This window comes from Felis catus, chromosome E3 (genome assembly GCF_018350175.1).
Source record: "Felis catus isolate Fca126 chromosome E3, F.catus_Fca126_mat1.0, whole genome shotgun sequence".
Classification (NCBI taxonomy): Eukaryota; Metazoa; Chordata; class Mammalia; order Carnivora; family Felidae; genus Felis; species Felis catus.
The window spans coordinates 5,789,564-5,815,903 of NC_058383.1; the positions used below are offsets into that span (position 1 = coordinate 5,789,564).

At 46.5% G+C, this 26,340-nt stretch overlaps 2 protein-coding genes and 1 pseudogene across 6 annotated transcripts in view; 1 reads left to right on the top strand and 2 right to left on the bottom strand.

Moving 5' to 3' along the window:
* BAIAP2L1 (BAR/IMD domain containing adaptor protein 2 like 1) overlaps positions 1-4,133 on the bottom strand; it is a 93,049-nt gene extending 88,916 nt beyond the window's left edge. The window contains exon 1 of one of the 3 annotated variants that reach the window (XM_045047717.1): positions 3,811-4,133. In XM_045047717.1, the coding sequence (XP_044903652.1) occupies positions 3,811-3,861 (51 nt within the window). In that variant the 5' untranslated portion in view covers positions 3,862-4,133. The remainder of the gene's footprint in view (positions 1-3,810) is intronic. The other 2 variants (XM_045047716.1, XM_023246537.2) reach the window with 2 other exon arrangements.
* LOC111558237 lies at positions 3,052-26,152 on the top strand. 3 transcript variants are annotated; one of them, XM_045047718.1, is made up of 5 exons: positions 3,052-3,813; positions 13,236-13,475; positions 14,591-14,703; positions 24,939-25,022; positions 25,191-26,152. In XM_045047718.1, the coding sequence occupies exons 2-5, from the start codon at positions 13,302-13,304 to the stop codon at positions 25,642-25,644; spliced, it is 825 nt and encodes a 274-aa protein (XP_044903653.1). In that variant the 5' UTR covers positions 3,052-3,813; positions 13,236-13,301; the 3' UTR covers positions 25,645-26,152. The 3 variants fall into 3 exon arrangements, with proteins under 3 accessions (XP_044903653.1, XP_044903655.1, XP_044903654.1); XM_045047720.1 differs by having other exon boundaries at positions 3,052-3,309; XM_045047719.1 differs by lacking the exon at positions 3,052-3,813 and adding an exon at positions 4,273-4,440.
* On the bottom strand, positions 10,978-12,675 carry LOC101082364 (annotated as a pseudogene).
* Positions 26,153-26,340: the final 188 nt, after the last annotated feature.

Consider the following 26,340-nt stretch of genomic DNA (forward strand, 5'->3'; position numbering starts at 1 on the left):
GTGGCTCAGTCAATTAAGCGTCTGACTTGGGCTCAGGGCATGATCTCAAGGTTTGTGGGTTCGAGCCCCACATCGGGCTCTGTGCTGCCAGCTCAGAGCCTGGAGCCTGCTTCAGATTCTGTGTCTCCCTTTCTCTCTGCCCCTCCCCAACTCACGTTCTGTCTCTGTCTCTCAAAAATAAATAAAAAAAAATTTTTTAAAAAACAAAGATGATGAACAAAATGGCAGAAAACTTTGGTGACATCTTAGGTCACCAAATTATGAAAAGGCATTTGATTTGTGCATTTGTTGGCCACTAGAAACCAAACCACTATACCCAAAGGAGAGGAATGGAGGCTGGCAGGGTAAATGGCATGTGGATGCTGGTCACCCCTAGACTGTCAGCCTCAGTTTCTTAACAGTAAACAAAATCCATATCCACCTCAAAGGCTGATGTATACTTAGAATGAAACAAATGCTTTATGGAAAGTGTCAAGGGGGGTGGAGGGGCTAGTATAGGTGTTTACTAAGTAAATCAAATAAATGTTCACATAATCAACAAACCCTCATGCCTACTACATGACAAGAAGTGTTCAGAATATAACAAAGCCAAGCGCTTTCCTTTGGGAGCTCACATTTTAGTTAGAGGGGGATGAGAGATAAACGAATAAAATAAATATGTTGTGTAGAATATCCTAAGGTAGTAAGCACTTCATGGGAAAGGTAAAGTTAGGTGGGATTGGGAGATGGATGGTGTTGTCTACAATTTTAAAGAGTGGTTTGAGCAGGCCTCTCTGAGACCGGGACATTTAAACAAAGACTTATGTGTCCCTTCCCTCCCACCCTCTTTTTAAGTAACACTTCCCCCCCTTCACTGCTGCTTAGCAAGATTAATGCAGGTATGACATCCCTGGATGACATCACACCCACCCCTCCTCAACTTCCTACCGCTTTAACAGTTCTAACTTCTAGGAAGGTTGTGGTTACTATTAATTAAAGGTTTTTTTTTTAAATGTATTTCTTCCTCGTACCAGTAAAGCATGTACTCATCAGAAAATCACACAAAATCACAAGCAAGCACTGAGGGCAAATTACGGGCATACTATGTGGAGAAGGGGAGGGATCTTTGGGAACTCTAATTAGCAACAGTAACCTTGCTTGACATTTTGGGGCTTATTATCATACCATTTGTTTGTGAAGCTGTAAAACACACACCCTCCTGGGATTCAGCATAGGTCTGGAATAATCTTTTGTCTAAGTATACATTTTAGAAAACCCAGTAAATATGTAAATAAATACTGAAAGATACTTAATACTGCATACAGAGAGTCACACTACTTTATAATCCCCCACTTTCTCTAAAGATTTTATTCCTTTATTCCAAAGCTGGAGAAATTTGAGTATTTAAAAAAAAAAATCTAAAATCCATACTAGCTGCAAGCCATTAAATCTCATTTGCAGGTGGCTTTTGTAACTGCACCTGGTTAGGTTATGTTTCCATTAGTTAAACACTGTAGATTGTTAGGTAACATAAAGGAAATCTCTTAAAAAAACAAAAAACAAAACAAAACAAAAAACTAGAATCATCAACACTGCCAGATTTTTACCATATTAAGCTTAAATTGTTTTCAGTTTTGGTCATCAGGGGTGGCGTGGGGAAGAACTCAATGAGAAGGTGGGGCAGGATTGCAGGCTTTCAACCAGACCTGCAAATGTAAAATTTCACTATGCATTTCCACCATAGCCCAAGCATGAGCCAGCAGCATTCCCCTCCTAGACTATATATAAACTTGCTGTCTGGAGCTGTAAATTCTTTTACCACCATTCAACATAAAAAACACGACACCAAAACATTAACGGAAAAATGGGCATTAAAGTCAATCAACAGGGGCACCTGAGTGGCTCAGTCAGTTGGGCATCCAGCTTCAGTTCAGGGCACGATCTCACGGTTGGTGGGTTCGAGCCCCTCATCGGGCTCGGTGCTGGCAGCTCCGAGCCCGGAGCCTGCTTCAGATTCTGTGTCTCCCTCTCTCTCTGCCCCTCCCCAACTCGCACTCTGTCTCTGTCTCTTGAAAATAAATAAACGTTAAAAAAAAAAAAAAATTTTTTTTTAAGAAAGTCAATCAACAAACATTTTGTGAGCTTTCAACGTGTTTTAAGACACTTGGGAATGGAAAGCCATAAGTAACTGGTCTCTGACATTCAGGGTATTACAACTTTTCAAAATATGAGAATGATTTGCACGGCCTCATGTCTACAAATATGTAGCACCCAAACAATGAAATCCAAGCTTCTTGCATCCTGCCCCAGTTCTCTGGGGCTGGCATTTGTGACACTACAACTCACTTGAGCACAGCCCCTCCACTGAGTCACTGCTAAAAGTGAAAGGAAAAAGTGGGAGAAAAAACAGAGTTACTTCGGAGCATCTGATCGCCTGTCTCAAATTGATCTCTCATCCCAGATTGGAAAGATCTACGTGCCTGTCTTCCTGGAGGCAGGAAGATAGGAACTTGGGTGCTCACGGTGTTTTCGTGCCCCAGTGGACACTCAGACTGCCTGATATCTGCAATGATCCGCATTCCTCAATTGCGCTGGGCTTTTCCTTAACTGACGCTCGCAGGAGTGGCTCCAATCCCGCGGGTCTTAGAGTAAGAATGTTTTATTTACACACCGTCAACACCCCACACTGCCAGCCCCACCACCTTCAGGATCACTTAAATATTAACAATCTCAATACAAATGTAAAACTTTAACATTCAAGTTTCTGCGATTTCTAAAAACTGCCTTGTGTCAAGGAAACAGTTACTGGTGAGACCAAAAATGCTGTGTCCACTGCGTCTAGCATAACTTTCTAGAAAATATAATTCACGTTACCCATTTGTGTATTCAGAAGAAGGGAATCAATTATTTTGAACTCAAAAGACAGATGACGACTATATTTTCACACTCGTCTTTATTCCTTTCCTATAAAAGTCAATGAACTCCTCTGATTTCAAGAATTCACTCAGACCTTTCAACCCTAGAGACTAAATTTTAGGGCTAAAAAAAAAAAAAAAAAGTCTATAAAAGTGACCAAAAGGTGGGCCTTAAAAATGGCTACAAATGAATTTAGAGAACTTGAATTTTGAATTAAAACAGAAGTTGTTTGGTAGTCTATTAATAGCAGATGATTAAGCACGTATCTTATTTCAACTGGAATTCTTTTACAAGCACTTAAACGTACTAAACTGGCCACTAATCCCAAATCTGTGTCTGCTTCTGGGAAAAAAAAAAAAAACGCTTTCATAATAAAGACAAGTTAAGAGCGTGACCGTCAACGCATTCCTTCAGGTAAGGTCCATTTTCATTAGAACCTCGGGGGCGGCCGGGGGGAGGGGTCCTGGGACCCCGGTCGCCTCCCGGGACAATCGCCCAGCGGAATGCGGCGCCGCGCGAGGCAGGGTCCCCGAGCCCGCGGCGCCCCCCGGACGCACCTGGCGCGGCCCGAGCACAGCGCGCCGCTCGCCCACCTCCTCGCAGGCAGGAAAGTGGCGCTGCTCCCGGGCCCCCGAGAGCCCGGGCGCAGCGGCCCCCCAGGGGCGGGACACTCTCCCCTCACCCCCACGTCTGGCTGTGAAACGTGTGGCTAGCAGGGCGTCACAGCGCCGGGAGGGGGAGGGTGTTCCCGCGTCAAGTCCCCTCCTCGCCCCGACCTTTCCCCGGGCGACGACCGCGAGCCGCCGCGGGGCCTCCCCGCTTCCCCGGCCTCGACCTCCCAGCCCGTGCCTTCCCGGGCCCCGAGCCTCCCGCCCTCGAACGGCGAGGCCCCGGGACCGTCCTGGACTCGCTTACCCGGTAGGTGTTCTCCGTGAGCCGGTTCACCTCCTCCGGTCCCCGCGACATGGCTGCAGCCGCCCGGCGGGGCGACGCGGGACGACGCGGCGGGGCCTCGTGGCCGCCCGACCCTGGGCGGCGGGAGCGCCGGTGCGGCTGAGGAGCCCTCGAAGGTCGGCCGCTGCCACAGCCGTCGGTCCCGCAGTGCCGGCGCGCTCCTCCGCCGCCAAAATGTCAAAAGTTGTAGCGCCGCCGCCGCCGCCGCCGCGGCCCGTGAAGAACTGAGGAGACGCGGCCTGACGCGGCGGGGCGAGGCGAGGCGAGCGGGCCGAGTGGCCCCACCTGAGGCGGGAGGGGTGGGCGGGGCCGGAGTGGGCGGGGCGGCTCCACCTGAGGCGGAAGAGTGGAGGGACGGGGAGGAGGCGGGCCGAGCCGGGGGGGGCGGGGCAGCGTGGCCTGGGTGGGCGGGGCGGAGGCGAGCTGGGCCGAGAGGGCGGGGCGGCCCCACCTGAGGCGCCGGAGGCGGGGCGGCCACCCTTTGCCTCGTTGCTGCCCGCTGAGAGCTCCTGACTCGCGGCCGCCCGGATCCCGCGAGGCATCGGTACCTCGCGATGCTGTTCTACTTGGACAGAGCCCGCAGGGGGGACGGTGAGGCCCCAAGACCCACGCTTTCCGCGGGCGCCCCTCCGTGCTGTCTCTTGGGGGCTGCGGGAAGGGGGACCCACGTCCCCCAGTTGTATTGATTTCGCTGCTTGACCCCCTTCCTGCGCACCCCTCTCGCTGACCCTAAAGACCTAAGGGATCCCAAGGCAGGGGCTCTCATAGATGGAGGAAGGAGGCTGCCACCTGCAGTTTTGGAAGCTCCTGTTGGATTAGAAACTTAATGAATGCCAAGATATGGTCGCAGAAACGGCAGTACATTTTTAAACTTTACATCAAGAACGACCTTTAATGTTACGTAGCCGTGCTATTCAGCAGATCGTTACTGGATTTAGAGAGCCACGGTGAGCTGAGGTGTTGTGGAGGTAACTCTTCCTTTCAACACTTACAGTGAGCAGGTGTGTGGCTCCTGATGCTCCCTGTCCTCTTCTCCACCCCAGCTCCAGCCCAGACCCTGAGGATCCAGAACAGTCTTCTTCAGACAGGAGCCACGGCTTAATATCTGAGACATCTTCCCAACAAGGAGGTCTTATTCTGGTTTTCAAAAGCTTCCATTTGGGTGCAATTGCATCTTTTATGAGCTGTTAGGATATGAGGCTTCTAAACCGCTCTTGTGATAAAGTTCAATTGGAAATGTACACAAAGAAGGCACTGTGTGTCCCAGATGAGAACACCAAGAGAATGAAATGTGGCTGGACTTAGAACAGAGACAACCACTTGGACTCTGGGACAGTGTTACCGGGTTTTACAAGTTATAAAACATCATGCTTGGGAACCAAAAGATTATGTGTTCTCAGGTAGCATTTGGTTCATAAGATTTGCCAATTGGGTTTCATTGGCCATATTGAGGTGAACTCATGACCTTATAATTACCATCGTTATGTATTAGGCTCCTCACGTATGTCTGCTAGTTTTCATTTAAACTTGAAAATCCCTGACTTAACTTTGCAGGTCTCCTTTTGTCTTAGAACTAACCTCTGTGCTTTCTGATGAATGGGGTCATTTCACTCTCTGCTGCGGGGCAGTCAGTCAACCGAGGAGCTGGAAAAGAGAGCAGAGGCTTAACCTTTAACACCCCACAGCTCAGCAGTGTAGCTCAGAGTCAGAAAAGACAGAGATTAACAAACCACCTTAAAACTGGCAAGCATCTCAGATGGCCTGATTTGATTGCCAAGGTTGATATTTGATCAAAGGACCAGGTTCATGACTGTATGCAAATCTACAAACAGATATTCTGTTATATTTAACTCTCCTTTATGGAAATAATTTCCTGGTTGGGACCATCCTGCTCCTTTAGAAGTCTTCATGGTCTGTACAGACATTAAGAATAGTGCCATTCAGCTCTCCGCTTAGTAGTTAGCATATAGATGCCTGGTAGTTGTTTGTTGAACAAGAGTATGAGTATTGATTATCTGCTCCATGCCAGGCGCTCTGCTGGGAGGTGTGGGTGCAGGAACGCAAAATGAACTGCCCTTGACCGAAGCCCTTAATGCATACGCAAGAAGTAGAATTCAAGGAGGACCCTAATGGAAGGTGTAGTCGAGGTACAGTCAAAGGTGCTGTCGGTGTGAAAAGGTGGGAGACCTCTCAAAAGGCCAGTTGTATCAGGCTCTTCAAGTGCGTTTGTTGGTTTCATGCAAACTTGAAACTGAACTTGAAGTTGTACTAAGACTTCCTGGCGCTCTGGGCAAGGAAAGTGAAACCCATAGAAAGGAATGACTCAGGAGAAGGTGAGGAGAAGCCACTTGGCCCAACAGTTTTCCATCTGCTGGGAAAGCCCTGCAGCGGCCCTCCCCCAACCCAGAACAGGAGTGGCCTGAAGAAGGGTGGGCCCTGCACAGGTCCCGAGGGGCAGGCACCCAAGGTTTCCTCTTTTAACTTTTGCTTGAGTTTAAACAAGTAAAAATCCTGTTTATGTTAACAAAGTTTGTAAGAGGCAATCGCAGATGCCAACATCACTAAGACTTTGAAAGCCACACTCCTAACAGGCTCTTGTTTTGAGGTTTTACCTTCTTCGGAACTTACTGACAAGGGGCTCTCAGCCTTGCCGGATGCTCCAGGATGCACATGAGAATTCCACTCTGCTTTGTGACACAAGAGGTCACTGTCGATATGATAGTAGTTTGGGGCAAATTCCCATATGCAATGCCAAGAGGGAGAATGGGGCTTTAAGTATTCCCATTCTGAAAAGGCAATGTGAGTTGGAGACTCGTTGGCTGTTCTGTAACTTTCTCCCTGTCCAAGGTGCGTTGCCTTCTCCAGGGCACCAAGTTCACTTCTGCTATGGAGTTTCTCACAAGCTGTTCCTTCAGCCCAGAATGTGCTTCCCCCACTCACACAGCATTTTGCCATAATTTGGATTTTAGCCTAGATGCAGCCTCAGAGGGGCCTTCCTTAACCCCTCCACCTGCAGACGTTATTTTAGACCCTCTCTATCATGGCATGTTCTTTTCTTTAAAAAAAAATTTTTTTTAAATGTTTGTTTATTTTTGACAGAGAGAGACAGAGCATGAGCAGGGGAGGGGCAGAGAGAGAGGGAGACACAGAATCCGAAGCAGGCTCCAGGCTCCGAGCTGTCAGCACAGAGCCCAATGTGGGGCTTGAACTCACAAACCACGAGATCATGACCTGAGCCCAAGTCGGATGCTCAACCGACTGAGCCACCCAGGCACCCCTTGGCATGTTCTTTTCTAATAGTGCTTATCGCTTGCTATGGTAGATTGGAGAATGACTCCCCAAGGCTGTCCAAGTCCAAGCTTTGGAAACTGTGAATGTTAACTCACATGGCAAAGAGACTCTGCAAATGAGATCAAAGATTTTGAGAGGAGGGGATAATCTGGGATTATCTGGATGGACTGGATGTAGTCACAAAGGTCCATATAAGAGGGACATGGGAGAAGTCAGGGGAGGAGGAGAGGTGATACAGAGGCAGAGCCTGTCATGATGCATTTTGAAGACCAAGGAAGGGGCCACAAGCCAAGGAATAACAAGGAGGTCACTAGGAGCTGGCAAGGCAAGTATACAGACCCTTCCATCGGAGCCTCCAGAAGGAACTACCTCTGCAGACACCTTGATCTCAGCCCTGTGAAACTCATCTCACACTTCTGCCCCAGAACTGTAAAAGAATAAATGCATGTTGTTTTGAGCCACTAAATGTGTAGTAATTTGTTGGAAACTAATACACTAGCTAAACCTTTCCTTGTTCATTTCTCTATTGATTGTCTCTTTCCACTCCATTCTCCCATTAGAATGCAAATATCACGAGGGCAGGGCTGACTCCTGTCTGGTTCTCTGCAGGTGGCTCAGTGCCTGGCACACAGTAGGTGCTCAAGAACTGTTCTAAGAAAATACATTTATGAGGTAGTCAAGAGGCTCTTTATTTCACAAAAAGCAACTATGTCAGGGGTTTGCTTTTCCAGCTTTCAAAAAACGATAAAATAGACTGCAAAACAGATGATGGGTCTGAAGTCCTTGGTGAGAATATACAGATATTAGATTCAATTCACCAAATACCAAAAGGTAACAAAGCATTGGCATAAACAAATTTTGAGAAAAATTCCTGAACTTTTTACAATGTGCAGTGCATGGCAGACATCCAGTCACTGTTGTATGGACAATCTGAGAATGTTAGCACTCAAGAAAAGTTAAATACTCATTCTACTTATGAAAACACTAGGGACACCTGGGTGGCTCCGTTGGTTAAGCCTCCGACTTTGGTTCAGGTCATAATTTCTCAGTTTGTGTGTTTGAGCCCTGTGTCAGGCTCTGTGCTGACAGCTCAGAGCCTGGTGCCTGCTTCGGATTCTGTGTCTCCTTCTCTCTCTGCCCCTCCCCTGCTCACACTCTGTCTCTCAAAAATAAATAAATGTTAAAAAAAAAACAACACTAAATAATGGCTCTAAAGTATAGTGGCTTATTAACCTTTCATGTAAGTCCTTCTAAGAATAAGAGTTAAATGCAAAATACATTAATATATTTTAAATGCTATATGACCATGAAGCTTTCAATGATTCCATAAAATACATGTGAAAGCCAATTTTGTCACTTCAATGGCATTTGAACCACTTCTGCTTTTCAACTTTGCTCAATTTTTTCAACTTTGCTCAATTTTTTCAACTTTGTTCAAATTTAAGAAAGCTCAAATCTTAATCCATCTTCTCTACTGTTCCTGAATTACTAACAAGTACTGTGAAAATGTTGTTCTGTAGTATTGACATGCTATTCAGAACCGACATTTTAATAGTTTATTGTTTGTATCTTATGCCAATGAACACTTAATTTTGTAATGAAATCAGAGCTGGAGTTTTGAAAGGGCTCTCTCTACTGACTGATAGTTTACCTGGGTATAGAAATCAGACTTCTCTTTGATATTTTGCACATCTTTATCTTACTGTGTTGCATTCTGGATAATTTTTCCAGAATCATCCTCTGCATCACTCGTTCTTTCTTTGGCTGTGTCAAATTCCTGTGTAATCAATCTGCCCATTGAGTTTTAAACTTCAATATTTTTTTATTTCTATAATTCTACTTGGTTCTCTTTCAACTATCACTTTCTGTTAAAAAAAACCAGCTTTATTGGGCTATAATTCACATACCATACAATGTATCTATTTAAAGTGTACAATTTAATGGTCTTTAGGTTATTTGTGAAGTTGGGCATTCAATTTTAGAACATTTTCATCACCCCAAAAGCAATCCTGTAATGATTAGCTGTTAGTCTTCATCTTCCTTCAACCCTGTCTCCTAGTCCTATACAACCACTAGAGCCACTTTCTGTCTCTGTAGATTTGCCTACTCTGAACATTTCACACAAATGGGATCATAGAATGTGTGGTCTTTTGTGATTGGTTTCTTTCATTTAGTATAGTGCTTTCAAGGTTCATCCATGTTGTAGTATGTATCAGGACTGAGTTCCTTTTAGTTGCTGGATAATATTCCAATATTTCATCATATACCACTTTTGTTTATCCATTCATCCATCAGTGGACATCTGGATTATTTCTACTTTTTGGTTTTTGTGACGAATACTGCTGTGAACATTTGTATGTAAGTTTCTATGTTTCTTAGGTACACATCTGAGAGTGCGTTTGCAGGGTCCGTCCAATGCTGAACAGTTTTGAGAACTGCCAAATGGTTTTTCAAAGTGGCTGCATCATTTTACATTTCCACCAGCAATGTATGACGGTTCCAATTTCCCCACATCTTTGTCAACATTTGTTGTCCATTTTTTTTAGGCTCTCCTCCTGGGTTAAATTGCTATCTTGTGGTTTTGATTTGCATTCTCTAATGGCTAATGATGTTGAGTATCTTTTCATGCACTTAATTGCATATCATCTTTGGAGACTGTCTATTCAGATCTTTGACCCATTTTTAAATTGTGTTATTTTATCTTCTGATTATTGAGTTGCCAGTGTTCTTCATGTATTCTGGATGTGAGTCTCTTACAGATCTCTTATCAGATGTACGACTTACAAATATTTTCTCCCAATCTGTAGGTTGTCCTTTCACCTCCGTGATGGTGTCCTTTGAAGCACACACATACAAATTTTTTAACGTTTATTTATTTTGAGAGAGAGAGGTGCATGTGTGCACATGAGCAGGGTGGCAGGGGCAGAGAGAGAGGAAAGAGAGAATCCTGTGCTTACAGTGCAGAACTCAGCGTGGGGCTCAATTCCACAAACTGTGAGACCATGTCCTGAACTAAATCTGGACCATGTCCAGATGCTTAACCAACTGAGCCACCCAGGCACCCCTGAAAAATTTAATTTCAAATCCAATTTATCTAAATTTTTTTCTCTTGTTGCTTGTGATTTTGGTGTCATATAAGAAACCATTGCCTAACCCAAGGTCATCCTATGTGTTCATCTAAGAGTTCTATAGTTTTACATTTAGATCTACATTTCAAGTTAACTTTTGGATATAGTGTAAGAAAGGGGCTCAACCTCATCCTTTAGCTTGTGGATATCCAGTTGTCCCAGCATCATTTGTTCAAAAGATCATTCTTTACCTCATTGAGTTGTCTTGGTGCCCTTGTCAAAAATTAATTGGCCATAAATGTAAGGGTTTATCTCTGGACTTTCATTCTATTCAGTTGATCTATATGCCTATCCTACCACAACAATGCTATACTGTCTTGATTCCTGTAGCTCTGCATTAAGTCTTGAAATTGGAAACTGTGAGTCCTCCAACTTTGTCTTCTTCAGATTGTTTTTGGCTACTCTGAGTGCCTTGTATTTCATATCAATTTTAGTATTTGCCTGTTAATTTATGCAGGAAAAGGATCTGGGATTTTGATATGGTCTCATTGGATCTGTAGATCAATTTGGGAAGTATTACTACCTTAACAATGTTAAGTCTTCTGATCCACGAATATAGAATGTCCACCCATTTATCTAAGTCTTTTATTTCTTCAAACAGTGATTTGTGGTTTACAAAGTACAAGTTTTACACTTCTTTTGTTAAATTTATTCCTAAGTATTTTTGGTGCTAATGTAAATTGAACGGTTTTCTTATTTTCATTTTCAGATTGCTCGTTGAGAATGTACAGAAATATAATTGATTTTTATGTATTTATCTGGTAACCTTGTTATCAGATTGAGGAAATTCCCTTCTATTCCTAGTTTGTCAAGTGTATTATAATGAAAGTGTTAATTTTTTTCCCAATGCTTTTTCTGTGTCTTGTGAGATAATCATGGGTTTTTTGGTCCTTTGTTCTGTCGATTCGGTATATTACAATGATTGAACTTTTGTATTTTGTATCACCCTTGCATTCCTGGGATATATTCCCCTTAGTCATGGTGTATAATCCTTTTTATTATTGCTGGATTCAGTTTGCTAGTATTTTATTGATGATTCTTACATTTGTATCATAAGGGACATTGATGTGTTGTTTTCTTGTGATGTCTTTGACTGATTTTGATATTAGGGCAATACTGATCCTATAGAAGGAATTGGGAAATGTTCCCTCATCTTCTGTTCTTTGGAAGGGTTTATGAAGAATTGGTATTTATTTTTCCTTGAATGTTTGGTAGCATTCACCAGGGAAGCCACCTAGATCTGAACTTTGCTTTGTGGGCAGTTCTAAAACCATGAATCTAATCTCTTTTTATAGGGTCTTTCTGTTTCTTTTTCAGATGTTATTTCCTTATGGTTTCTATTCCTTCTTCTCTGTAATCACTTGCAATATTATTTTATAGTTTCTCCCAGATAGTTCTGTGTCATTTCTGTTTGTTTGTTTTACTTTGTCTGGTTTGGTTATTTATTGTTTTGTTTAGCCATGGTTGTGTTTGCTGTGCATGCTCTATCATGGCGAATCACAACTTTCTTTATCCGTTTTGGGAATTTGTTGTTGTTGTTTTCGTCCAAGGTTTATTGACGATATCGCAGCACAGCAGAAGGAGTCACGTGGTGTCCTGGAGTTCATGCCAACTGTAGGCTGTGTGACCTGCAGGCTGGACAGACTGCCAAAGTCCAAGAGCTTCAACATTTCCTCAGTGTCAGGATCTACTTCATTGATCTCCTGATCCAGGACTGAGACCTCAGGAACATAATGATCTCTCCTTTCTCTCTCTTCCTTCTGCAACTTAATGGAGATCCTGCTTACCGGGCCTCTCTGAATCTGCTTCATCTGTTGAGATGAATCTCACTGTAGAGATTCTTGCTGGCAATAGCGGTGGTCTCCTTGCACACGCACTTATTGGCATGGGAGTCATTGCCTAGGCATGTGTAGTACTTCTCAGTGATGACCCGGGCCGCCTTCTTCACGGTGTTGGTGCGAACGTGGCCCACGTTGGTGGATCTGGTAATTATTATGAGGTCATCTTGTGTGGTGATCCACTTTGTCTGGAAAAACCCCATGTGGCCTGAGTTATAAAGTGTTCCTCCAGGAAAGCTTTGCATTTGTTCCTGCCAGGCCCTCCAAGAAGATTACCAAGGGAGGGTATAAAATTCAGACTCTGCCCCTGCCCCGTGTCATAGGTTTGGTGGGTTAATTTCTCTTAGGATAGTATTTTCTTCTACTAAACCCCCCAATGAAGGCAAATTCCTCTGTCCTCTCCCTGGGCCAGAAAGTACCTTCTAGCACCTGTCTTACTGGCATGCAGTCTTCTGAGGATCCCATCTTTGTGAATGGGTCTTACTGTCTACTCGCCATCTTGTACAGGTCCCAAGTCCCTATACAGGTGGAACTTCTATAATATTGGAAACATCTGACCATTTGGGCCAGTTTTCAGCTCTAACACTCCCCTCCACACCCATAAGGGCTGCTATATCATCTGTCCTGGGCGCTTGGTTTTCTTCCCTTTGTGTTTTTGACATCTGTTGTTGCCTTCTCCCTGCCCCCCCCCCCGCCCCCCAAAACTCGGCTGCGTGTTAAAATATTTTTGTTACATTTTATATGTCATTTCAAGTATTTGTAACTGGAGGAATTCTGGGTTGTACAGTCTGCCAGAAGCCTGAAAGGGCCTTTGTAGTCTCCCTTTGAGGCTGCTTCTGGGGTGATAAGCACTGGGCTAGGAGGCCAAGGATCACATTCCCTTTATCAGTATGTAGGACCGGGCAAGGCATTTTCCACTTCTTGGTCTGTTTTTTCACGTCCCGATTAGGGTGGTTGGTCCTCAAATTACTCTCAGTTCTAAAATTCTCTGATTTTTTTTTTCTTTTTTTTAAAGTCCTGTCCACAGCACTTATTCTGAAGTCTTATTCTCCAGGTGCAGATTGGCCTCTGTGAGGAGAGGCTATTTGCCCGAAGCCAAGATAACCCCAACATTCTTTACTTTTCCCAGGGCGGAAAGGAAGAGACACTCGTCTGTTGTCCCGAAAACCCCTCAGTGCCTTGGCTTCGCGGGGAAATGGTTGCCTTTGTGCAAGTGGATCGGCCTGGCCTCTCTTCATTTGCCTTGTCTTTTATTTTTCCAAGGAAAAAATATCAGCAGAGAAAGTTCCAGACTTTCTCTTCCCATGCAGCCTTGTTTTCTGTATTTAGCAAATGCCAAACATCGACCATGTCTGCAAATTTCCTCTCGGTAAGACTTAAATTCTTGCACAGCGTGCCCAACATTTTATCTCGATAGACAAGCGCAGTAAGGTCTGGAACAATTTTACCTTTAGTTGGGGCTTTTTCTTGGAGGAAAGACTTGGGAAAAGATACTCTGAAGTGCTTTGACAGGGGTCTATTGAGCCAGATAGACAATTCTCCTGTCCTTTCCCCTGTTGCTGCGGCCATAGTAACGAAGCTAGAAGGCAAACAGGATTGTCAAGCAATTCCCCAAAATGAACAGCAGGGGTGCTGAGGGGGTGGAACAGAAGGGAATATCTTTCCAGCTAGGACAGTTTGTCTTTGGACGCTTTCTTTCAGGAAGAGCAAAGGCTTGTCTCGGATGAACTTTTTGTCTGCATCTCCATCTGATTACACACCCATGTTTGTGTCCACGTGCCTTCCAGCTGCCACCTCACCACACGGGCCCCTTCAACCCCGGGCCCTGGGCATTTCTAGTGAATTTGTTTCCAGAACAGCTCAGACCGTCTGTAACCTTTCTCTTGGTCTATCAGTGGTCCCACCACTCTGACTCTGAGTTTTCATGGATCCAAGAAAGCAATAAATGATGAAGGAATGCAACCGTTTCGCTAAAAGGGGAAGTATTAGCCCCGAGGATCTTGAAATTCAGCATAAAATGAAAATTTCCATTAGGCAAATGCGTGCAATTATAAATAATTAAGCAAAAACCTTGACTAGTCATTACGTGTTTCTTTAAAAATGTCCCTAACGTTGACATTGACCAAGAAGCAAAAGAAGGCTTAAGAATCAATGGGAACTTTGCTGAGTCCAAAAGGCAGATTTTGCCACTTAAGCCAGTTTGTAATGTCCCATTAGTATCCGATCGCTATAAAACTTTAAGCATGCGTTTGGCTATGATGTCAGGCAGTACTCTGGGCCCAGAAGTAGCAGTCACAAATCCACAGTGGAAAGAGCTTCACTATTTTAATGCTCTCAAAGGATGCACTCACCCAATTAAAATCATACATCCCATGCATTATCTGCTGTATTTAGAGATATTTAAAGGCTGCAGTTACTGTAGCCTTGGTAAAACAACAAGCAGGCGTATGACATCAGATACTCCATCCCCTTTTTCTGTTATAGGGTGTAGAGAGCAAGAAGCTTGAATTTCTGGTCTCTCTTGCAATGGGGAGTGACAAGATAGACAACGTTCTGGCCAAAGAGACAAAGGAAATGAACAAAGGTCTACTGAGAAGGTAAAAGGCAAAATAGTTGGGGCTTGGGCAATTGTTTGCTTGACCCCTTAATAACTTCCTAGAAAGCAGATGTGATGTCCATGCAAGCCATCTTGTGAGCTCCAAGCAACAAATGAGACTGGGTGTCAACAAATTGAGCTTGGTGTGTGGAAAGAGAGAGAAGGGGTCCCTGACAGCATGTGAGCCCTGAGTTTTCTGTTCTTTACAGCTGAAAGCATCCCTAAGTGACATATTGTAATTAAAATCTGGGAAAATTAGGGGTACGTGAGTGGCTCGGTCGGTTAAGCATCCGACTTGGGCTCGGGTCATGATCTCGCGGTTCATGAGTTTGAGCCCCGCGTCGGACTCTGTGCTGGCAGCGTGGAGCCTGGAGCCGGCTTCAGATTCTGCGTCTCCCTCTCTCTCTGTCCCTCCCCTGCCCCTGCTGACACTCTGTCTTTCCTTCTCTCTCAAAAATAAATAAATGCTAAAAACAATTTTAAAAAATAAAATAAAAGTTGGGAAAATTTGTGGTTGCGTTGAAGTCGACATATGCAAACATAACGAATCTTCACACGAAAAATCCAAAAGATGAGAAAGCGCTTCTTGCAACTTTTGATACATTTAAATGTCTTCATTTGGAGGATGACCATATTTTAGAAATAAAGCCGAAAGATCTGGGGACTGCCAAATAAGAATATGATTATGGAGACCAAAGCAGGAAATATTAAAATTGGGACTCTCCTGGAAAATCCTAGAAAATTGTCTGTGAATTTACATCCTTAAGCCACTTTTTAAAAGTACTTTTACTTTAATCAAAGAACGTGATTTTACGCCCACTTTCCAAGAAATACATTTCTGAATCATTTTTCAAAGTTGGCAAATAAAAGCCTTCTAGAGATAAATCATCCACTTTGCTTTTAAGGCAGTCATTGCTCCCACAAAGCAACGACAATGACAATATCCCCGGAGGCCACAAAAAGAAAAGTATTCGCGTGTTATTATTAGCTAACAAGGTGATCCATCTCTTGGCCTATAATTGAGTTCACAACTCTTGGAAGATTCCCCCTGTATCGGTGGCTTTCTTCCAAACACAGAAGGAAATGGGATTTTGACGCAAAGTATCATTCAAAGATCCTTGGGTTGTAAAACATTTGGTTCTTTGATATTAAGCAGACAAGATATCTGGGGGTCTGCATTTCCTCCCATTCTGCTTGATCCGGCCGTTGGGCTATTGAGTAGACTCTTGAAGGCAGACGCCATGCTCCTTCCCCCAGGTAGAAATGGCAGCTGGGAAAGAGGAGCAGAAATCATGCCTTGTAGCGTAAGGCTGTAGTAAGCCTGACCTCAGGGTAGGCCTGGGCTCCTGGGCCTGTCCCCGTTGCGACTTGGCGGCCAGGGTCTCCCGCCGCTATTGGAATGTGATAGGGGGTAACAACAGTGTGCCCAACATGGCGGGAAGGTTAGTTTCTAGTCTCAGTGATAACGGATACTGTGTGGCTTGGAGCAAGTCACGTCACGTTCCTGGACCTGTGTGTCCTAATCAATAGGAATGGGGGCAGACAGTATTCCAGGGGACCCTGAGGGCAGTGAGGGCCATGCTTTCCCTTACGGCACTTCTCCAGAGATGCAGCGACCTCGCCAGGCTCCCCACCAAATACACAGGAGGGAGAATCAGTTGCGTAGATCAGGAAGTCACCGGTGCTAGGGCTGCTGGCCAGGAGGAGGCCCGGCTGGAGCTGCCTTAGTGGAGGCAGAGGGAAGGACATGCGTCCCTATTCTGAGGCTGCGGCTTGCCCACCCGGCCCCCTTCACAGCTGCCTTTGATCTCCAGATCATTCCCTTTCACCGTCAACAGAATGCGGCTCACCCTGGGATGGGCCGGCCTACTCTTTCACCCCCCACCTCAGGCTCCAGAGCCTGGTTGCAAAGTCACACGGAATTTCCACACGCCTCGAGGGCTGTACAACTACCTTGCGGGCGTATTTCAAGTTTTATTATTACTATTACTTTTTGAAGAGTGAACACTTTCTGATTTGTCACCTGTTTCGCTGGCCCACCCAGCCAACCAAATCACTGATCTTTAGCAGTAACGATGGTAGAGAAGGCGACCAGATAACCAGGCTGAGCCAGAGCCTGGGGTCCAGCGGCATACCATAACCAACAGTTGCCTGACCCTCGGGCACCTGGGTGGTTCGGTTCATTAAGAGTCTGACCTGGGGCCCCCCTGTGGCTCCCAAGCCACCATTTGGAGAAAACGACTTTGGAAGAAGTGGGGCAGGCTGCTGGCATTTGGGCCCACACTCAAATCTCAGGTCTCAGTGACCTGATTCTTTCCAACCCGGTTTGGCCCAGCTTTCCATGCCATGCCCCTCTCCCCTCTCTGCCTTTTGAAGACATTGTTCCTGGCCTGACTTTGCAATGAGATACTGGGAGCTTTACACACGTGGCATCGACAGAAGCTGCCACAGGGAACTGAGATGCCCCTTCGCTGACATTCCTTGTGTCAGACGCTCTGATTCATCTGCAGGGTTTCATCTAGCTTAGTCCTCCAGTGACTGGGTCCCTCCTGAAGCCAGATTCTTGCCTGGTTGGGTGGGTCAAGGTATGACTCACCTTAACCAGCAGCTCACCCTTGAGTCACATGGATCAGGACACCCGGACGGATGTGACATCATCAGTAAACACAGACAGATAAGGAGGCAGCTCTGTTTGCCTTGGAGAGAAATGCCACCAGCCTGGCTGGGCCTCTGCGGAGTGGGTGAAGGACACCAAGTCCATGAGTGTTAACTCTGTGCAATGACTTATCTGTGGAGACACCGAGAATCTCGGGGCAGGGAAAGTCCTCAGGGGTCATCTGTCACTTTGCTACAGTAAAGGGTTACTCTGTTGTTATTTCAAAGTCTAACCGGATAATCTTCTCATATTCTGCTCTCCAGTCCATGCATGGTCTCAGCTAAAAGATGGTGGGCCCCTTGAAGGCAGGGTCAGCCCCTAGTTCTGTGCCTCCCTCCATCACTCAAGAGAGATCTTTTGTCTCTCTCTCTTTTTTTTTTTTTATAGAGAGAGGGGGGCAGGGGAGAGGAAGAGGCAGAGAGAGAGGGAGACAGAGGATCTTAAGCAGGCTCCACGTGGAGCCCAATATAGTGGGGCTCGATGATGTGCGGCTCGATCCCACAACCCTGGGATCATGACCTGAGCTGAATTCAAGAGTCGGACGCTTAACCAACTGAGCCTCCCAGGCACCCCATGAAGAAAGAATTTGAATCAGTCTCCTTCCCCATCTAAATGAAGAGTCCCCTTTGGAGCTGAAATTTGCCATTTTCTCCAGGGTCATACAATTTTTTTTAATTAAAAAAATTTTTTTTAATGTTTATTTATTTTGAGGGAGAGAGAGAGTACAAGCAAGGGAAGGGCAGGGAGAGAAGGAGACACAGAATCTGAAGCAGGCTCCAGGCTCTGAGCTGTCAGCACAGAGTCTGACTTGGGGCTCGAACGCATGAACTGTGAGATCATGACCTGAGTCGATGTCAGACTCTTAACCAACTGAGCCATCCAGGTGCCCAAGGGTCATGCATTTGTTGGTTATGGTATGCTGCCGGACCCAGGCTCTGGCTCAGCCTGGTCACCTGGCTGGTGCAGCAGGCAGGGGCCCTTTGACCCTCCGGGGCTCTCCTAAGACCAGGCTGATGAGGCACAGGATCCGTAACATGCCCTGGGAGCACTACCGAAGCCTGAGATGGATAGAAAGATCGGGAAAACCGATCCTGTCTATATTTGAGCATTTGCTATTTTGTTCATCATAGATCCTTTTTGCATTAGATTTTCTAAAACATTGCAGGAAGATAACTTGATTACTGAATTGTTTGGCATTCCCTTAAGTTTTGTGCTGAGTCAATTTCCTCCCTCACTTCTCTTGCCCAGTCCTGTCCCTGTGAACCAGAGAGATACGGGTGGACAGAAAGATTGTCCCAGGAAACCTACCCCTATAGTTCCCCTCTGCTCTGCAGGGAAGGCAAAAGGCCTGTCTTGCTCTACGGTTTGCAGAGACTTGGAGCCCCTTAAACCTTCCCGGCCAGCTGCTGCCTGGGACCCAGGAGGGCCAGAGGTGTGCCAGCTGTCTGGACTGCCCGCTGTGCCCACTAGATGGCGCGCTGGCTGTGCAGGTGAGCGAGGCACACCCTTCCTTGGCCAGCTCAGCTCTCCTAAGTGAGTGCTTGCCAGTGTAGAGAGCACCTGCCAGGTTGATCCCCACTGCAAGCCCAATGTATAGGTGAGGATCCTGAGGAAGCGAGGTGAAGTGACTCACCTGCTAGCCTTTAGTCCCTAATTAATACCAGCTGTGGGTTCTGGCCTTCAACCTGACCTGCCCAAACTTCCCTTCTTCCTGAATCAGTTGTTCTTGATCTGTTTTAGAGGTATCTTTTGACAACCTGGTGCAAACTATAGGGACCCTCCTTGGAAAAAGTTTGAAAGTAATTTCATAGTCTTCTAGAACAGCACAGAAATAGATTAAGAACCTCTTTTCTAGGGGCGCCAGGGTGGCCCCGTCAGTTAAGCGCTTGACTCGATTTCGGTTCACGTCGTGATCTCACGGTTCGGGAGTTTGAGCCCCGCTTTGGGCTCCGCACTGACAGCACGGAGCCTGCTTGGGATTCTCTCTCCCCCTCTGTCTGCCCCTCTTCCCCACATGCTCTTTCTCTCAAAATAAGCAAAGACACTTTAAAGTTGAGGCGACTGGGTACTGCAGGTGAGTATTATTGGTGGCTCATGTGTGGCAGTGACAGCAGAGGTGGTGAGAAGATGGTCAGATTCTGGATGTACTTTGAAGGTGGAACCATGAGATTTCCTGACGGATCAGATGAGGGATGGGAGGGATTCAAGGCTTTTGGCATCCTCAAATAGGAGGATGGAATTGCCATCAATGAAGGGTGGGAGGTTGTAGATGCAGCCAGTTTTGGGGGGAAGAGTTGGAGTTTTGGTCATGTTAAATTTAAAATGTCCATTAGGGGCTCCTGGGTGACTCAGATGATTAAGAATACGACTCTCGATTTCAGCTCAGGTCATGATCTCACAGTCATGAGACCAAGCCCGTGTCAGTCTCTGTGCTATGTGTGGAGCCTGCTTGGGATTCATTCTCTCTCTCTCTCTCTCTCTCTCTCTCTCTCTCTCTCTCTCTCTCTCCCCCACCCCCTCTCTGTCTCTCTTAAAAGAAACAAACATTAACAAAAATGATAAAATGTCCATTAGACTCCAAGCGAAGATGTATGGGAGGCACTGAATATATAAGCCAGGAGCTAGGAGAGTATAAATTTGAGAAGAGTTGATGTATCAACAGTTTAATGTCTCAAAACACTTTGGTTGGTTATAAAGAGAGACTTAATTTTTTTTAAATGTTTATTTATCTTTGAGAGACAGAGAGAGGCAGAAAGAGAGGAAGATACAGAATCTGAAGCAGGCTCCAGGCTCTGTGCTATCAGCACAGAGCCTGACACGGGGCTTGAACCCATGAACCGTGAGATCATGACCTGAGCTGAAGTCGGACACTTAACCGACTGAGCCACACAGATGTCCCAAAGAGAGACTTTTAAGTGTAGTGTTATGTACACACAGGGCTGATTCTAAGGACTTTAGATGAGAATTATGGAAAACGATGTGGCTAGCTTACCTTTGATGGTGTCAGAGGAGTTTTGTTCTCTTTGCTCTAGGAACGTCAAGGGCGTAATCCATTATATCATGCAAAGCTCCCTCCATCCTAATCAGTTTCACCTTGGGTGCCCAGCTGGCTCAGACAGAGGAGGGTGTGACTCTTGATCTCAGGGTTGTGAGTTTGAGCCCCATGCTAGGTGTCGAGATTCCTGTTTTTAAGGAATAAATAAAATAAATAAAACTTAAAAAAAAGTTCTCATCAAAATAAAAGAATTGTACTGTGTGGCAATGGATGTTACTGATGAATCTCATCTTTTGCTAAATCCTGGGAAAAGCTCTGTTTTCCCTGAGGAAATGAACATGCTTCCTTTTCCCCAAAAATGAAAATGATGAAAAGGTTGTGCAGCGTCTTTTTTCTCTTTAGCTGCCAGGGAGCTCAGAGTCAAATTAGAAACTCAACTATAGTCCATTAACCACTTGGGTCTGGAGGACCTGCATATTTGTGTTTTTACTTTCCCCCACATTGACTTCCTACTTTTAATTTTTTTTAAACATTTATTCATTTTTGAGAGACGGAGAGAGACAGAGCATGAGTGGGGGAGGGACAGAGAGAGAGGGAAACGGAATCCGAAGCAGGCTCCAGGCTCTGAGCTGTCAGCACAGAGCTGATGCGGGGCTTGAACCCACAGACCATGAGATCATGCCCTGAGCTAAAGTCGGGCGCCCAACTGACTGAGCCACCCAGGCACCCCTTGACTTCCTACTTTTAATGTCCAGTGTTAGTTTAAAAATTTTTATTTTATCCTATGTGTTCTTTCTAGGGTTGTCTCACATCTATATGGAATGAGGGGGAGTGTAGAATAAGGAAATAAACACAATTGAATAAGGTTACTTTTTTTTTTAATTTTTTTTTTCAACGTTTATTTATTTTTGGGACAGAGAGAGACAGAGCATGAACGGGGGAGGGGCAGAGAGAGAGGGAGACACAGAATCGGAAACAGGCTCCAGGCTCTGAGCCATCAGCCCAGAGCCTGACGCGGGGCTCGAACCCACGGACCGCGAGATCGTGACCTGGCTGAAGTCGGACACCCAACCGACTGCGCCACCCAGGCGCCCCAAGGTTACTTTTTAATAACAATACGACTCATTTAGAAGTAAAAGCTATTGAAAATCTGTCTCTAAGGTAATTTTCTATATGCAGAATTGTATATTTCAGCTGGCTTTCATTATAACATTGAAAACGTGTTCCTTAAGGAAAAAGAATGCTCGTCCCAGAATGTTATAAACATCACTTTAAAATTACAGCAAATAGATACCTTCACATCTTTTAAAGAAAACAAGCAAGTTATTATAAGATATTAAGACCAATATGCAAAATAAGTCACAAAATACAAATGCAAAAAAAAAAAAACCCCTGGAGTTGCTTTTATGTTTCTTTTCAATAATTTAAAGGTTGCAAGAAAAGGAGGTGCGTTTTCCTCACAGGACACACTGTTCCTTGAGACTCCACAGCCCCTGTTTTCTGGAATCTGCTGAAGTAGAGATTCTCAAACCTCAGTCAGCTTCATATGCTTTCACATACCTACAAACATCTGACTTTTTAGTCTGTCTGTATTGCTTCTTCAAATCAATTCCTTTTCTAAATTTATAGTCAAAGAGGAAACGGTTTAATATGTCAAAGGCGTAAATTCACGGGTTCCCTACTGTCTTTAGGCACGTTAAAATCAATTCATAAATGTGAAAATTAAAAATTATATGGCGTGGGGGCACCTGGGTGGCTCGGTTAAGCGTCCGACTTCAGCTCAGGTCATGATGTTGCCGTTCATGGGTTCGAGCCCCGCGTCGGGCTCCGTGCTGACAGCTCAGAGCCTGGAGCCTGCTTCGGATTCTGTGTCTCCCTCTCTCTCTGCCCATTGCCTGCTTGTGCTCTGTCTCTGTCTCTCTCTCAAAAATAAACATTAAAAAAATTAAAACAAAATTATATGGCGTGTTGCCCTAAAAGCACCTCCTAAAAGTGTGTGGGGGGTTCTGTCCTGGAGGGTAGCTTCATCCAGGCTGCCCTCAGACTTTGGAAGTAGTAGTGGGTCTTAAAAATGGCCAGATAAACTCAGCTGGAGGGAAGAGGGGCCCTGGCATCAGCTGAGGCACTCATAAAAATGATTCAACCAGGAGAGAGGAGGACTTCTCCCCATTAAAGAGAAAATGATGTGAAATGGGGGCACTTTTGCTGAAACACACAAAAATAAGTCCTTAGAGTGACTGCTGAATACAGACCTCGGGGAAGATCTTAAGAAAGCCAGCTCGGTTAAGCATCTGACTTCGGTTCAGGTCATGATCTCATGGTTTGTGAGTTCAAGCACCACATCAGCCTCTCTGGTCTCAGGACAGAGCCCACTCTGGATCCTCTGTCTCCCCCTCTCCCACTCACAGGCAAGGCCTCTCAAAAAATAAACATTAAAAAAAAGAAACAAAGCCAGCTTGGGATGAGGACACCCCCTGTAATGGGCCACCATCAGTATTTCATGCCCCGCCCCCAGCTCTTAGTTGTCATGACACTCACCCATTTTGGCCAGCTGTAGAAATGACACCCTTGGTTTCCAATAATATATCTTACACCTGGCTTTCAGAACAGTGGTTCTTAAGTGTGGTCCCTGGGCCAGCAGCATCATTGTTACCTGGGAACTTGTTAGAAATCAGATTCTTTTTTTTTTTTTTTTAATTTTTTTTTCAACGTTTATTTATTTTTGGGGGGACAGAGAGAGACAGAGCATGAACGGGGGAGGGGCAGAGAGAGAGGGAGACACAGAATCGGAAACAGGCTCCAGGCTCTGAGCCATCAGCCCAGAGCCTGACGCGGGGCTCGAACTCACGGACCGCGAGATCGTGACCTGGCCGAAGTCGGACGCTTAACCGACTGCGCCACCCAGGCGCCCCTAGAAATCAGATTCTTGGGCCCCACCCCAGTCCGATGGGATCTACCCAGCCCTCCAGGGATTCTGATGGATGCTGAAGTTTGAGAACAACTAGTGGCCCCTGTTTGCACAGTAAACAGAGGGCTATCAGCAAGGAGACCTGAATTCTAGTCTGCATCTATAGCCAATTAACTGTGACCTAACACCCCCCGCCCCCCAGAAAATCAGTTTCAGCCTCAGTTTTCTCATTTGTAACGCAGAGAAGATGTTCCTAGCCCTGCTGGCCCATTAGAATCACCTGGGCCACTTTGGAAATTTCGGTGCTACTGTGCCAAGGAGTCTGTACCTTATAATTCTATTTATGGTGGGTTCTAGAACAGGCAAACACTAATCTATGATGGGAGCAATCAGAACATGCCTGGGATAGAGGAGTGGTAGGTTCACGGGGAAGAGGCAGGAGGGACCTTTCTGGGGTGATGCTACTGTTCTGTCCTGATGGGAATATGGGTTACAGAGGTGTATGTATTTGTCAAAGTCGGTTGAATGGTACCCTTGAGGTTGTGATTTTATGAATATTTTGCCTCAAAGCGTGGGGGGGGGGGAACAGACTGGAAACAAATATTGGTGTCTAGTTAATGACATTTGTGCTGAAGTATTTACGGGTGAAATGTACTGACCTCACAACCCATTGTGAAATGCATCAAAAAATAAGACGGCTTGTTGGATGGACAGAGGAACGGAGGGTCAGTAAAATTCTTCTGATCTTCCATTAAGTTTGAAAATACATATTTGTAAGAAAATGTTGGAGGGAAATTCCGATGCTGGTGCCCCACACTCACGTGTATTCAATCAAGAGCTTTCCTAAATGAAAACTCCTACCATCGGAGGGCGATACATTTTCTTTCTCAAGGGTAACAGGTTTTTAAAAATTTTTTAAATGTTTTATTTATTTTCGAGAGAGAGAGAGAGAGAGACAGAAAGAGTGTGTGCAAGCTGGGGAGGGGCACAGAGAGAGGGAGACACAGAATCGGAAACGGGCTCCAGGCTCTGAGCTGTCAGCACAGAGCCCGATGCAGGGCTCGAACTCACGAACCCTGAGATCATGACCTGACACGAAGTCAGACGCCCAACTGATTGAGGCACCCAGGCGCCCCTCAAGGGTAACAGGTTTTAAGCCACTCGTGTACAGATAATACACCGGGCAGAAGAGACACATTCGGAGATTGGGGGATTCTTGGGTTTTATTCTGGACAGTGAATTTATTGGGCTGGAATCTTCCCACAGGTAACAAATGGGAAAGGAATGGGTTGTGCACCTGGGCCTTGTTGTTAGCACTGCCCCACTCCCTCAGCTGCAGGCACTTGGGGACCCGTTGCCTCGGGGTCTCCAGCTGCAAGTTTGGGGATGCTCTCTGTAGAACTTCTTGCCTCAGCCACCAGGGGGAGCTGTCACCCCAGCAGTTGCCTGAAGCTCCGGCAATATTCAAACCCAGGGCTTGGCGTGATTATGTGTGTGGGGGTGTGGGTGGAGGGTCCTGGAGGGCTAGTCCCATCATGCTTTGCTTCCCCTGTTAATTCGGCCACCTGCAAGGGACCAAGCCCCGTGGCGCCGCAGACCCTCCTTCCAGACCTGTGGCTTCTCTAATCTGACTCAAGGCATGTTCTCGTCTCTGTCCCGCTCACCTTTCCCGGCTAGACTGATGTCGCCATGTGCAGCCAGCAGACTCCCCGAGCCTCGGGCCTCGACCTCTTCTGGGAAGGTTCTCCTCGCTCTTACCAGGTTCGCTGCTTCCCCTGCTGCCCTCCACGGGAGGGGGTGGAGGGGTGGGAGGTGGGGTAGGCTTTCTTCTCTGACGCTCCGCAACCCCCCAAATCTAAGGTTGGGGTCAGCCTCCTCCATGCTTGCCAAGGTCGCTTCTAAGACGTGTCTCTTCCCTTCTTGTTCTAGACCCAGCCGTATCACCTGCCGCCCTTCCCGGTGGCTGCCGTCCGCTGGCCGTGTGGTCACCGAAGAGCTCCGCTCCTGCTGTTTCCTCCCTGCTCCACCTGCTCTCTTCCCGACGGCCCTACAGATGGCCATACTCCTCCGTGGCTTCTCTCTACCTCCACTTGCTCACCTCCAGCGATCTCCGCCAACACGCTGCGATCAGGGACCCTGCCCCCTTGTGGGAGGAAGGCTTCGAGCAACCTCACCGTCCCGGCACCTGCCCAGGCAGCTCCTCCGGGCCGTCCAGGGCTCGCGTCACAGTCTCCCTGAAACACTCCGTCCTCATTCTTGCTCCTGTGTGATCACCGCCCTCGCCCTCAGCTGTCTTCTGCTCTTGCACCTGCACCTGCCCCCCCTCCCCAACCCAGCTTCCCCCAGGGGGCCGGGGGAGGGGGAGGAAGCACTCGATCAGTGAGACTCCTTCCATTGTAAATTCATGCTCACGGACCTAGGGGTGCTCCCGGCAGCCCCACTCTCTCCCACTCTACTCCCACTCTCTGCACAGACGACTTCATACCTCCTCTCCTCTTCTCCCCGAGCCGCCCTCGCTCCCGCCCTCCCTCCCTTCTGCTCTGTGGAGCCACATCTGACTTCATCGAGAGATTCCAAGCCAGCAGAGTGAGCTCCCTACCTGCCCCCGCCTGCACCTCTCTGCATTCCTGCTGTCGAGGTGGAAGAATCGTGCCTTCTCCCTTCTGGCTGTGAAGCTAGCTGCCCCCCCTCCCCAGCTCGGGTTCCCATCCCTTCTAGCTTGTCACTCTTACAGGCACCCCCATTTTCTCAACAACAGGAGGCTTCCACTGGAGGGTGAGCTGGCTCATTAGTCAGGGACCCAATGTCACTCAGCTTTCCCTAAAGAGAAATGTTTCTAATTGTCACCTGGCTAAGGATGGTGTGGGACTTGGCGGAGGAAAGGTCTACTCTTGGTACACAGTCTCTCAGGTGATCCCTGGTCTACCATCGGTCCGTGTACATCCTCTTCGAGGCGGCTTCCTGGAATTACTGAGTTCTGACACAGAACAGCATCTCGAAACCCTCCCAGCCGTGTCCTCACCCAACCATCAGCCTGGGTCGATCATTCCCACCACTGGCAGGTGAAAAAGGGACACCT

Bases quoted from the DNA above. Each gene is read 5' to 3' on its own strand.
- LOC111558237 (XM_045047718.1), top strand. From the start codon at position 13,302: ATGGTTGCCTTTGTGCAAGTGGATCGGCCTGGCCTCTCTTCATTTGCC. The intron at 13,476-14,590 runs GTAAGACTTAAA...TTTCTGTTATAG, and splicing joins TGTCTGCAAATTTCCTCTCG to GGTGTAGAGAGCAAGAAGCT. The intron at 25,023-25,190 runs GTTCGCTGCTTC...TTCTTGTTCTAG, and splicing joins GTTCTCCTCGCTCTTACCAG to ACCCAGCCGTATCACCTGCC.